At 38.4% G+C, this 13,455-nt stretch overlaps 1 protein-coding gene across 1 annotated transcript; it reads left to right on the forward strand.

Annotated features, from left to right (window-relative positions):
- The first annotated feature begins 979 nt into the window (after positions 1-979).
- Positions 980-1,533, forward strand: LOC104244061 (uncharacterized). Its single transcript, XM_070168939.1, has 2 exons — positions 980-1,136; positions 1,340-1,533. The coding sequence occupies exons 1-2, from the start codon at positions 980-982 to the stop codon at positions 1,531-1,533; spliced, it is 351 nt and encodes a 116-aa protein (XP_070025040.1).
- Positions 1,534-13,455: the final 11,922 nt, after the last annotated feature.

Below are 13,455 nucleotides of genomic sequence, written 5' to 3' on the forward strand. Positions count from 1 at the left end.
ACATTGTGGTAGATGCTGCAGTTGGAGGTCAAGTGTTGGAGTAAAGATTCGATGAGATATATACATTATTGAACAAATTCTCCAAAACCAATCCTGATTGGCAAGGAGAGATGGGCAGACACACAGTGCAAAAATGTGCAGGGGTTCTCGAGTTAGATGTCGTCTATGCATTATCAGCGCAGATTTCCGCATTGACCAACCAAGTCAATCAAATGACCTTGGTTATTAACAAGAAACAAGCACATCAAGTGCAACAAGTTTAATTGTTTTGTGAAGTATGTGGAGAGTGTCATATGAGCAATCTATGCCAGCAAATCCAGAGTCTGTATATTTTGTGGGTAATACAAATAGGGGCCAGACAAACCAGTATGGGAACACTTACAATCCTAATTGGAGGAACCACCCAAACTTCTCTTGGTGTGGAAATCAAGGTGCTCAAAATTAGTACAAGCCACAAGCACCTCAACAACAATATAGACCACCTCAGGCTAAACAATATGCAAACTCGACGAGTCACCTTGAGGAGATGATGAAGAAATTAATGGTTTACCAGCAGGCCCAAGCAACAACGATGAGAAATTTGGAGCGACAAATAGGACAACTTAACAGTGCCTAAAATACTTGACCAGTTGGAGCTCTTCCTAGTGATACTAAGCCTAATCCTAAAGCTCAAGTCAATGCGGTTACCTTGAGAAATGGAAGAGTATTAGAAGAAGTTCCAAAGAAAAAGAAGTATACGGCTAGTCCTGAAGTAGAATTGGTTCCCAAGCCAGTTGAGGAGAATGGGAAAGAAATCAAAGGATAAGAGCTAATAATTGTGACAAGGCCACCACCTCCGTTTCTACAAAGACTGCAGAAGAAAAAAGATGATGCTAAGTACAAGAAATTCTTAGATATTTTGAGCCAAGTGCGTGCGAATTTCTCTCTGGTGGAAATTTTGCTGGAAGTGCCTAAGTATGCAAGTTATCTCAGAAATATTATGGTAGACAAGATAAGAAATACAGAGTTTGAAACAATTGCACTTAATGAAAAGTGCAGTGCTAGAGTTCAGAGTAAACTTCCTCCTAAGTTGAAGGATCCTAGGAGTTTCACAATTCCTCTATCTCTTGGAAAACAAGAAGTTGGTAGAGCCTTGTGTAATTTAGGGGCTAGTATAAATTTTATGCCATCATCTTTGTTCAAGAAACTTCGATTGGGGTGTGCTTAGACCCAATACAATCACTTTACAGTTAGCAAATATGTCACTTGTTATGCCAAAAGGAATTATTGAGGATGTGTTAGTTCGAGGTGAGAAAGTTTATTCTTCTTGCTGATTTTGTTGTTCTTGATTATGAGGTAGATGAGGAAATGCCCATTATTATTGGGGGACCATTCTTAGCTACTGGTGGAACAATTATTGATGTAAGGGAATGGAAATTTAAGATGAGAGTTGGCGATGAGGAAATCACTTTTAATGTGTATAAGGCACTTAAGCTCACTAAGTATTATGATGACTTGTGCATTATTACTGTGGTAGAAGTAAAGGGGATATAGCAGAGTCCTTATGTGAGTTGTAATAATACAGATAGGACAACTAAGGTAGAGGATGTGGTATTGTAAGATGAGTGTGTAAAGATGATTGAGAAAAGAGTCAGGGATCACTACTAGAAATTCGGTAATTAGCGACCACAAAAACCGACCAACGTTGGTCAGTTTTGGGAAATTACCGACCAAAACGCATCCAAACACGCTTGGTCGCTACTTTGGTGGTCGTTTTAGTATACCGACCAAGGTTGGTCGCTAATTACCGATCAAGGTTGGTCGCAAAGGTAAAAGGACCAACTGTACAATTTAAAGCACATACCGACCAACTTTGGTCGGTAACATATTTTAATAATTTAATTTTAGCGACCAAAGTTATTTGGTGCATTTAAATTACGTTATTTTATTAATTATTAAAATTTAAAAATTAGCGACCAAAGTTGGTCGGTAAAATAAAATATATTTTTTTTAAAAAAATTAAAATTTAACCATACCGACAAAAGTTGGTCGGTAAAGTTGAAATATGGGTAATCCTTGTTCATTAACCGACCAACTTTGGTCGGTAATTTTTAATTTTTTTTTTTTAAACTTAAGCGGCCAACCTTGGTCGCTAATCAGTAGAAAATTATTTTTTTAATTAGAAACTGACCAACTTTGATCGGTTTTCTGGGTTTTAGTTTTGTCATAAAATGCCTATTTTGGCAGTTACGCCACCTGCCAGCATACCAAAATTCCTAAATAACAACACCACCAACACCACAACAACAGCACACCAACAACAACAACAACAACAATAACAACAACAACAACACAATTCAATAAATACATTAAAACTAACAAATTAAAGTTTAATAGAACTAAAAAATTTAAACCAAGTTAAAAGTTATTACAACTAGTTCAAAACCGGTTCTATTTGTCTAATTCAAAGTATATAAAAGTCAAAGAGTATTTTTCACAACATCATCATCACCGTCTGATGAACTTTCATCTAAAAGACGGTGTCGAGAAGGGTCTTGTGGAGGACGGGAAGAGCGACCACGGGGAGGATGAGAGGAACGATCACGGGGAGGATGAGAGGAACGATCACGTGCAAGTCGAGCCTCTAGAGATGACTCACGAGACCGGGGCAACGTAAAAGCTCCAGTAGATTGGAGAGTTTTGATCTGAGCTTGCATGCCAAGGAATTGAGCATCTCCAACCCTTTCTCTTTCCTTGGCCACTTCTAGCTCGGATGTGAGCTTTGTCACAATCTCCCACATAGCGGAGAGGTTCTCCCTATTAAGTTTCTTGCCTTGCAAGAAAGTATCTATTCCTTGCATTCCACACTTATAGCAATGAAATTTCTTATTAGGAAGCCCGTATACCTTCTTCCATTTTGGACCGCCAACAGACTCTATCCATATTCTTTCAGCATCCTCGTCCGAAGGTTGGGTTGGCTCACCCCGACTCATTAGGTGGCTGAGTGCGGATGAATTCCTCCACGTTAGTTTGGTAGTGACCCTATATGAAAATTTACATTGAATTAGTATTTCAAAATTTATATAATAGTAAATTAAAATACTTAAAGAAAAGTGAAAGCTTACATATACAGTCGAGGCCTGGTACTCGACCCACATTTCGTGATCTGTCTCTTTCTTCTTCTTTACAATATATGTCCCCATGAATAGCTCATCATGGTTCATTAGACGCCCCAACTTCTTTTCCTGAAAATAAATTAATTTAGTTAATAAATAGAATAGATATACTTTGAAAATTAAAATAATTTAAGCAATTACGTACCAATCTTCTTTTTATTGTCCCTAGGCTGATCGCATCTCCAGTGTGCAAGGAGACTACCTTCTCAGATGCACGAGCTTTCTTTCCTTTTTCGCCTTCTCTAAGAACTTTGCGATAAGCCATTGCCTTTGCAAATTATCCCATAAATTTTGAAGTAACCAGTCAGGCTTCTTGTTCTTCTTTCTAGCTTCGGAGAAAGTATGCGACAATCGCTTGCGAGCTTTGTGATGATAATTTGCAGCCACTTTCGCACTATAGCGGTGTTCCCATACACACTTACTCTGTATTTCAAAAGTTAAATATTATATGGAAATATCATAAATATAAATTATTAAACTGCTTAAAGAACATTTATACCTTAAATTAATTGAAAATTTGCTCCTTCAGCGAGAATGGGAAATCAGTCCAAGTCGCATAAGGGCCATCATAATGCTTTCTGATGGCTTTGGTGATTATCCTCGTAGTCTTATTACTTGGGATGAACCTACAATTTAACAATAAAAACATATTAATATCTTAGTAAAAACTTTACAAAACAATAAACACAAAAATAACAAATAACTCTTACCCATCACCCTTAGGGACTATGATGATCCTACCGTATTGATCATAATGAACCTCCTCGTCATCATCAACATCATCATCTGAAGCATGTATATCAGAGGCATGTGTGGATGGTGTAGGGGGTCAGAGCTACTACCTCGCAGGTGAAGGCCTGAAATAGATAGAGTCGCTGATGAAGATGGCTGTGATCCCTGTAACTGCGACATAGCTGGATGGACCCCAAGTGACTGTGATACTGATGGCTGTGACCCGAGTGGCTGTGATCCATGTTGTTGTGACATGGATGGATGCGATCCATACGATGCAGATGGCTGCGATCCACGTGGTTGTGAGGCAACTAGACTGTATGTCGGACGTATAGTCCTAAGGCCCTGTGATGAAAGACCTGGTGTATGCATGAAGGTGTAGGACTCGTGATGTTGTGGTAGCTCAGTATAGACGTGGGGTGGAGGATAAGACATAGGCATAGGCATAGGCATCTCTGAAGAGGGTGGAAAATATGGAGTATTATTTTCTACCCTCCTCTTTCCCTTCCTAGCCTTTTCTCGACCCCGAGAACCAGTAGGGTCATTGTAACCTTGACCCTTGCCTGCCATCTGTATAATATAATACATATTATGATTGAAACATATAAGAAACTAGCTACAAAACGAGGGTTATTCAAAAAACCAACTTTTTAAAGCTCATCGACGTATTGTTCCTCGTCCGAGAATTCTTCGTCCTCACTTGTTTGAGCTTCATCAGTTGATTCTTCGTCCTCATTTTCTATAATTGTTACTTCATTTATATCAACTTCTTCCAATATGTGTTCAGGATGTTCCAAATCATTTTCTAGCTGATCGTTCACTATATGGTGAACACTGGAGATATTGTTTTGATATGCAACATCTAATATATTCTCGACTTCCACCCTACCTACAAGCTTAGTTTTTATTACAACCCACCAATCGGACTTATTCCGCCGCAATGGATAAGGAGCATAATACACTTGCCTAGCATTATGTGTAATTATGAAAGGATCATAGCGATCATACTCCCTCGTATGATTAACCTCAATTATGTTGTATTGGTTGTGTACTCTTGTACCTCTTATTGGATTTGAGTCAAACCACTTGCATCTAAAGAGTATCAATTTCTTATATGGCCAACCTGTATATTCTAGTTCTATTATTTCTTTGAGCACACCATAATAATCAACATCTCCAACTTGGTTGCCATCACCACCTTGAACCCACACCCTGCAGTTGTTGCTATTTTTATTTTTAGAGCAACCCTCTGTATGGAACTTATGACCATTCACTACGTACTTAGACATTGTTATGACCTGAAACCCAGGTCCCCAAGATATATCTATCAAAAATTGATTTACATCATTATTTGGATCATTTACCTACATAGTGTTAAAAAAATTCATAAGTTAGCATAACTTACAAACATTATTTACCTACATAGTGTTAGAACATTATCAGGATAAACTTACAAATTGTTTGAACCACGTATCAAATCTCGTATATACAACATCATGGACAAATTGACCCACGAAGTGACTGTGACACATCAAATATTTTTAGTAGTTGCATCGAGATGTAATCACAGTAAATTTTATATTTTGATAACTAATAAATCAATACTTGAGAAATGGTACAACTTCAGGACAATTTAGCAACACATGAAGTGTAGCTGACTTGTACTTCCTATCACTCAAACTTCTCTTTCTAACATCCTTAGAACATCGGCCTGGATGATTGAATATGGACATTGGCGGATATAATGGATCATTCACACATTCGACATGTTCCTAGTGGGCCTTCCTAGAATATGGCACGTTACTCTCAAAATAATATGAACAAAAATGAGCAGTTTCCTTTGCAAGATAAGCTTCGCATATATATCCTTCATTCTTATTCCTCTGCTTAACAAATTGTTTGCATTTGTCAATTGTCCTACATAATGTCATGTTAGCCAAGAACATTCAAATAAAACAGAAAATTACATCAAACTTATAATATTACCTCTCAAAGGGATACATCCATCTGCATTGAACAGACCCTCCAAGTCATGCCTCTTGTACAAGGTGGATTGGAAGGTGTTCCATCACATAAAAAAAACCACATGGAAATATCTTTTCCATCTTACTAGAAGTTACATGAATGTTCTGATCCATCTGGAGTAGGTTTTCTTCCCTTAATGTGGTAGAACACAAGTCTTTGAAAAACTAATCTCTGTGATGGGTTTCCAGATTCTTTTAGGCAAACCACAAAATGCAATAGGCACTAAGGTCTCCATGAAAACATGACAGTCATGACTTTTCAAATGGCTCAATTTCCCTACCTCCATATCAACTTTTTTCCAAGATTCGACGCATAACCCTCAGGCATCTTCAATTTCGTAACCCAATCACAAATTTGCCGTCTTTCCTCCAAAGTGAGTGCGTAAATTGATTTGGGCTTGAATATATTACCATTGTTTGTTGTCTGCAAGTATAATTCAGGCCGCCTGCAATATTCTTGTAAGTCCATTCCAGCTTTCGGGTTATCCTTTGTCTTACCTTTACATCCATCACCATGTTGAACAAATTATCAAAATAATTCTTCTCAATATGCGTGACATCAAGGTTGTGATGGAAAAGATTATCCTTCTAATAAGGTAGCTCCCAAAATATACTCTATTTCGTCCAATTATGAGTAACACCGTATTCGGGGAATCTATAAGGTGGAGCTTCAGTAACTTTACTGATGTTCTAGACCCTCTCCCAAATTTCCTCACCTGAAAGTATCGGAGGTGGAGAATCATATTCCATTTTATTATTTTTGAATGCACTTTTCATCCTTCTAAACTCATGATCACGAGGCAAGAATTGACGATGACAATCAAACCGTGATTGCTTTCGGCCATGTTTCAAAGTGAACGCTTTACTATTTTCCATGCAGTAAGGACAAGCTAGCTTCCCAGCAGTCATCCACCCAGACAACATTCCATATGCAGGAAAATCGTTAATACTCCACATTAAATTAGCACACAAATTGAAATTCTGCTTGGTTGATATGTCATATGTTTCAACACCACCATACCATAATTGTTTTATCTCAACAATCAAAGGTTGCAAATATACACCAATCGAAATTTTCGGATTACGTGGACCGGGGATAATACAATTTAAGAATATATATGGACTAGCCATGCACAACTCGGGTGGTAGATTATAAGGTATAAGAAAGACAAGCCAACATGAATATGGTGTCGCAGATACAAAAAAAGGCATGAAGCCATCCGTCCACAGACCTAACCGAATGTATCTTGGTTCACTAACAAAATCTGGATATGTCCTATCAAATTGTTTCCAAGCTTCTCCATCTGAAAGATGACACATAACACCAGGTGGTCTTCTATTTTCAAAGTGCCATGTCATATGACGAGCAGAACTCATCGACACATATAACCTCTTTAACTGAGGTATTAGAGGTAAATAATGCATCACCTTGATAGCGACCATATTCCCACTGGAAAGCCTCTTGAAACGAGGCTTTTCACAAAATTTACAACTGTCTAAAGTTGTATCATCTTTATAATATAACATGCAACCATCTTCACAACAATCAATTCTCATTTACGAAAGTCCTATCTTAGAAACAAATCTCTTTGCCTTATAGAAATCACCAGGTAAGTTGATATTAGGGTCAAGTAGTTCACTCATAAGGTCAATGAAAGAGTCCATGGCTGCTTGAGAAATATTCCAATCAGATTTTATACTTAGTAATCTAACTGCAATAAATAGCTCAAAGTGCGAACTTCCTTCATGTAGTGGATGACTAGCTTCCTCTAACTATTCATAAAAACATTTTGCGTCATCATTAGGAGTTTGTTCAACATTTTCATTGGGCTCACCCCTGAGGTACATCCCAAAAGCATCCGTAACCATATCATGAATTCTGGAATCACGATTTGTATTCTCCAACGACCGACTACTTTCACCAACAACCATGTTATGAAATATCCCACGGCTACCATCGATCTCTCGATAATTAGTCCATACAAAGCAATTCTCTATAAACCCCTTCCTATAAAGATGAAGCTTAACTTCCGTCGATTTTTCAAACTTCATACAGTCGCACCTAACACAAGGGCACCTAATTACTCCTTCACTTTGGTATGGTGGAAGTGACATTGCATGTATAATAATGTCATCGACCCCTTCTACAAAATCCACCCGCAATCCCCGCTGATTAGGATAATTCCTATTGTACATCCAAGTACGATGTTCCATATATACCAATAAAACAAGAATAAATTAACTTAGTAAATTCATATCATAATCTTTTTTTAGTTAATTCATATCCTAAAAGTTCCAATTCTTATCCTAAAAGTTCAAGTCATATCCTAAAATTTCAATTTATAAACTAAAAGTTCAATTCATAAACTAAAAGTTCAATTCATATCCAAAAAGTTCAATTCATATCCTAAAAGTTCAATTCATAACCTAAAATTTCAATTTATAAACTAAAAGTTCAATTATAAACTAATATTTCAATTCATAAACTAAAAATTCAATTCATATCCAAAAAGTTCCAATTCATATCCAAAAGTTCCAATTCATAAACTAAAAGTTCAACTACAAATCCTAAAAGTTCAATTCATATCCTAAAATTTCAATTTATAAACTAAAAGTTCAATTTATAAACTAAAAGTCCAATTCATATCCTAAAAGTTCAATTCATATCCTAAAATTTTAATTTATAAACTAAAAGTTCAATTTAAAAACTAAAAGTCCAATTCATATCCTAAAAGTTCAACTCATATCCTAAAAGTTCAATTCATATCCTAAAGTTTTAATTCATAAAATAAAAGTTCAATTCATAAACTAAAAGTTCAATTCATATCCAAAAAGTTCAATTCATAAACAAAAAATTCAATTCATATCGAAAAGGTCCAATTCATAAACTAAAAGTTCAACTATAAATCCTAAACCCTAGATTCTAACTAAACTATTCAAGACTATACAAAGTATAATTCAAATCTAACTAAACTATTGTCATGACCCTAAAATCGACCCGGTCGTGATGGCGCCTATCGTGAAACTAGGCCAACCGACACAACTCTCGAATTAACTATTTAATCAATAACAATCATTTCTAAGCCTTTAATTAATAAGATATCTCATAATGTAAGTCTAAATGAACAGTGCGGAATAAATACACAAGCCCGACATCGGGGTGTCACAAGTCACGAGCATCTACTAAGGTCCGAAAATATACTAAAAACAATCTAAGGGATACAAGAGGGAGAAAAGCAGGGCTGCGGACGTCGGGCAGCTACCTTGCTAACTCCAATGACTCTGCCACTGAGCAATCAACCGGGTTCAGAAATACCTGAATCTGCACACAAGGTGCAGGGAGTAATGTGAGTACGCCAACTCAGTAAGTAATAAAAATAAATGAAAGCTGAGCCGTAAGAAAACACGTAAACCACGTCAAAACGCTACAACAAATGCAGGACATTTCCAACACAGTACATAAATCATTTACTTTGTAAAATCATGCTCAGTTTCGGTAAAATCTTTTAAAACGACTTTCAATAATTTCAAACGAGTGATAAAACAGTGAGTAAAAATGGTAGAAACGTGAACAGCCCCTTGGGCTACCTCACAATCACTTGTAATAAGCCCCTCGGGCATAACATAAATCAAGAACCGCCCCTCGGGCAAAACATGGATCCAAATTAGCCCCTCGGGCTACATCATATCACTCACACTGGGTACCCCCGCTCACTGGGGGTGTACAGACTCCGGGAGGGGCTCCTTACAGCCTAAGCGCAATAATAAGCTATCTCGTGGCATAATCAAACAGGCTCTCGGCCTCATATCAAGTAACCTCATAGCGTAACAAATCAGACCCTCGGCCTCATAATCATGAATCAGTAAAACATTGTTGCGACGCGCAACCCAATCCCACAGTATCCTCATAACACAGGCCTCAGCCTCACTCAGTCAGAAATCTATCAAGCCACTCGGGCAACAGTAAAACATGATGCCAAAATATCATTTAAAATATCAAAAACAGAGTAAATATAGCCGAGTTATGAAAACCGTAGAATACAGCATGACTGAGTACAAATATGAAGTCAAAACAGTGAGGAATAGTAATAAAAATCTCCTAAGGGTCCAAAATAGTTAGCACGAAGCCCAAATATGGCATTCAGCCCAAAACATGGCAATAATTTCCAAAACAAAATTATATCAAATAGTTTCAATCAAATACGCGACTTAATAGTCATACGGGACGGACTAAGTCACAATCCCCAACAGTTCACCACCCCACGCTCATCATCTAGCGTGTGCGTCACCTCAAGGTAGCACAACGATGTGAAATCCGGGGTTTCATACCCTCAGGACAAACATTTACAATCATTACTTATCTCAATCCGGTCCAAACTCTAGCCTGCGATGCCTTTGCCTCTCGGCTTGGTCTCCAAATGCTCTAAATCTAACCAAATACTGATTTATACCATCAAAATATGCTATACCATAAAAAATTCCGAAATTGGCCAAACATGACCCCAGGCCCACGTATCGGAATCCGATAAAAACCATATCAATAGAATCCTTATCCTCTCACGAGTCTATACATACCAAAATCATGAAAATTCGATATCAAATGCACATTCAATCCTCAAAAGAATTCTCAAACTTTTCTTCCATTTCCCCCCAGTTTCTACTCTAATTTCTCAAATTAAATGATGAAATTCAAGACTAAATCATGAAATTAAACCAAATATGAGTGAAGAATACTTATCCTAATTGCTCCACTAAAAATCTGCTCAAATTTCACCTTCTCCCGAGCTCTCTAATGGTTTTTGTGATATTGGACTTAAACCCTCGATTTTCAAATAAAATCTAACTGCCTAGACATTTTCTTTATTACGAACGCGGCAGCACCCTCGCGTTCGCGAAGCACAAAGCTTCACTGACCAAAATTCTCTCATTCACAAATGCGAGGGCCCACCCGTGAACGCTATGCACACACATCTCGACCCTACACGAACGCAGAATACCAGTCACGAATACGTAGGCTTAATTGCCTGAACTCCACATGACCGTAGACTTTACGTGAATGTGAGGCCTAGGTCGCGAATGCGTAGCCTCAAACTCATACACCTTCGCGAACGCGGGACCTACATCGCGAATGCGAAGAACAACTTGACTTCCCCTCTCATTAACCCTTCGCGAACGCTCGAGCCCTCTTGCGAACGCAAAGAAGGATTTCTCTACAACAAAATACCAGAAAATCTGCCAAGTCCAAAAATTGATCTGTTAACCACCCGAAACACACCCTAGGCCCTTGGGACCTCAACCAAACATGCCAACATAATCTATATCATCATTCAAACTTATTCCAACCTTCGGAACGCTCAAAACAATATCAAAACCTCAAATCACCCGCGGATTCAAGCCTAAGAATTTTAAAACTTCCAAATTTCGCTATTGATCAAAAAGTCTATCAAACCTCGTCCGAATAACCTTAAATTTTGCACACACGTCAAAAATGACACAATGGACCTACTACAATTTTTGAAATTCCATTCCGAATCTTATATCAAAATCTTACCTATCAACCAAAAAATTCCAAAATTCTAATTTCGCCAATTCAAGCCTAAATCTACTCAGAACCTCCAAAATACATTCATGTTTACCGTGAAAATGGTAATAACAATTAAATTTATTGATGGAACTTTAAAAATACGTGATCTATTTTTATGCTAGTTGTTAAGGCAGTTGATGCTAGTTATGTGAAGATAAAAGATGAAATGTGAGCTAAAATGGAATTATAATTGAACCGAGGGGTTAGCTATTCTGGCCTCAGACTAACCGATGAGGGGCCTCAAGATCGATGCCTGGACTCAGGCTCGAGCTATCGGGGATAATTGGGAGAGGGCTAACAGCTAGAATATAATTGAAGGAGGCTCTTTGTGGCCCATAACAAGAAATAAATGAAGAACAAGTATGAAAGTAATAAGCAATAACAATAATGTCGAGAGAATATGTTAGAGAGAAAAGAAAGAGTTCTTGTATATTTCATGTAGAATAGTTAGAGGAACAACAGTCAGCCTTACAAAATGGCAAGGATCCCCTTTATATAGGAGGGGAATCCTAACATAGTACAAAATGCATTACTTGTAAAGGTATGGAGATAGGACGACTAGACATGACACCAGGCTCTGTTAGTGCTATCTGCTCGCCTTGGGAACTCCCTATCCTTGGCATCGTCATTGGGTCGAGCGTTATGGACATAGAGAGAGAGAACTCGACTGCAACCTCGCAGCCTTAAGATCTCGAGATGACTTCCCGAAACACCTTAATGATGAGGAATTGGACCCTCCGATTTCACCGTATACAGATAGTCTTCGCGTTTCTTGGAATGAAGTAATAGGAAACGATTTTGAGCCATCGTTCCGAGAGCATCATTGCCGTGTCATCAACCTATAAGAGCATTAAATGCCATGTCCCAGAAATCCATGCAAGGGTCGTAATCAAATGCGATTATCGAGGAAACCACGAACTCCCATTGGCTCATCCTTTTTGCTGCCTAAGCGGTTCCTATTAATACATCGACTGTTTGATAATCATCATCTTCGTAGCATCTTCAAATTCACGAGTCCATGCCCATCTTCTTTTACACTCTTCCATCTTGCTTTCTGAGAGGAAACTTTACCATTGCTATGGCTAGGACTTCTAGAACGGTTCCTCGGCGGAATGAAACTGCATCTTCATCTCAATCATCCAAGGAGAAAGACAAAGCGGTACCCACCTTGGAACAATTGACTCCCTCCAAGCTTGACATGTCAAAATATTTTACCGTCGATGCCACTTCATCCACGCCGGACCAATGTGAACATGTGTCCTGATACATTAGTGTCGTGACCAATATCAAAGACTGCCGATGGGGCGAGGCAGTGAAGGTGGAAATTCCCGGCCCTAATGAAAATATAATAGACTACAAAGCCAGCTTCCTTCATGTGTATACCTACCCATTAACCTTGGGTCCCGCTAATCCCCCTAAATATTCTACCCTAGAAATATATCCGGTTATCCTTGATTTTTGTGACAAATATCAAGTGACGCTCGGTCAGATCTATCCCTCTATTTGGAGGATAGTATTGATGCTCCGTCATTTCACTGAAGGGGTTGTGGGCGAGGTTCTTATCCTCAACCATTTGATTAGGCTGTTCAGCCCTTGATTTTATCGAGGTTTGATCAGGCTCTATAATCGATCCAAAAAATAATTTTTCTCAGGCATCGACGAGGGGAAGGATCGATGATGGATGAGCAAGTTCGTCCTGGTAAGGACCTCGGACATCATTCCAGCCTGGAGGATGCCTTTCCTAGAGAGGTGGAACACACAACGTAAGCGCCTCTCTCTTAACCATGTTTTGTAATTTTCTTCCCTTTACCCCAGAACGATGATCTCTTTGTCGTTTCACGCAGCCACTACTTGGTTCCCCGAGGCAGTTTCAGACTTGCCAGGGTGGATCAGATGGTTGGATGCTGCATTCCCGTATCATGTTCGGTCTTGGACCGACCTGGACAAGGAGCGAAGGGTG

This window comes from Nicotiana sylvestris, chromosome 3 (genome assembly GCF_000393655.2).
Source record: "Nicotiana sylvestris chromosome 3, ASM39365v2, whole genome shotgun sequence".
Lineage (NCBI taxonomy): Eukaryota > Viridiplantae > Streptophyta > Magnoliopsida > Solanales > Solanaceae > Nicotiana > Nicotiana sylvestris.

Bases quoted from the DNA above. Each gene is read 5' to 3' on its own strand.
- LOC104244061 (XM_070168939.1), top strand. From the start codon at position 980: ATGGTAGACAAGATAAGAAATACAGAGTTTGAAACAATTGCACTTAAT. The intron at 1,137-1,339 runs GTAATTTAGGGG...ATTATGAGGTAG, and splicing joins AGAAGTTGGTAGAGCCTTGT to ATGAGGAAATGCCCATTATT.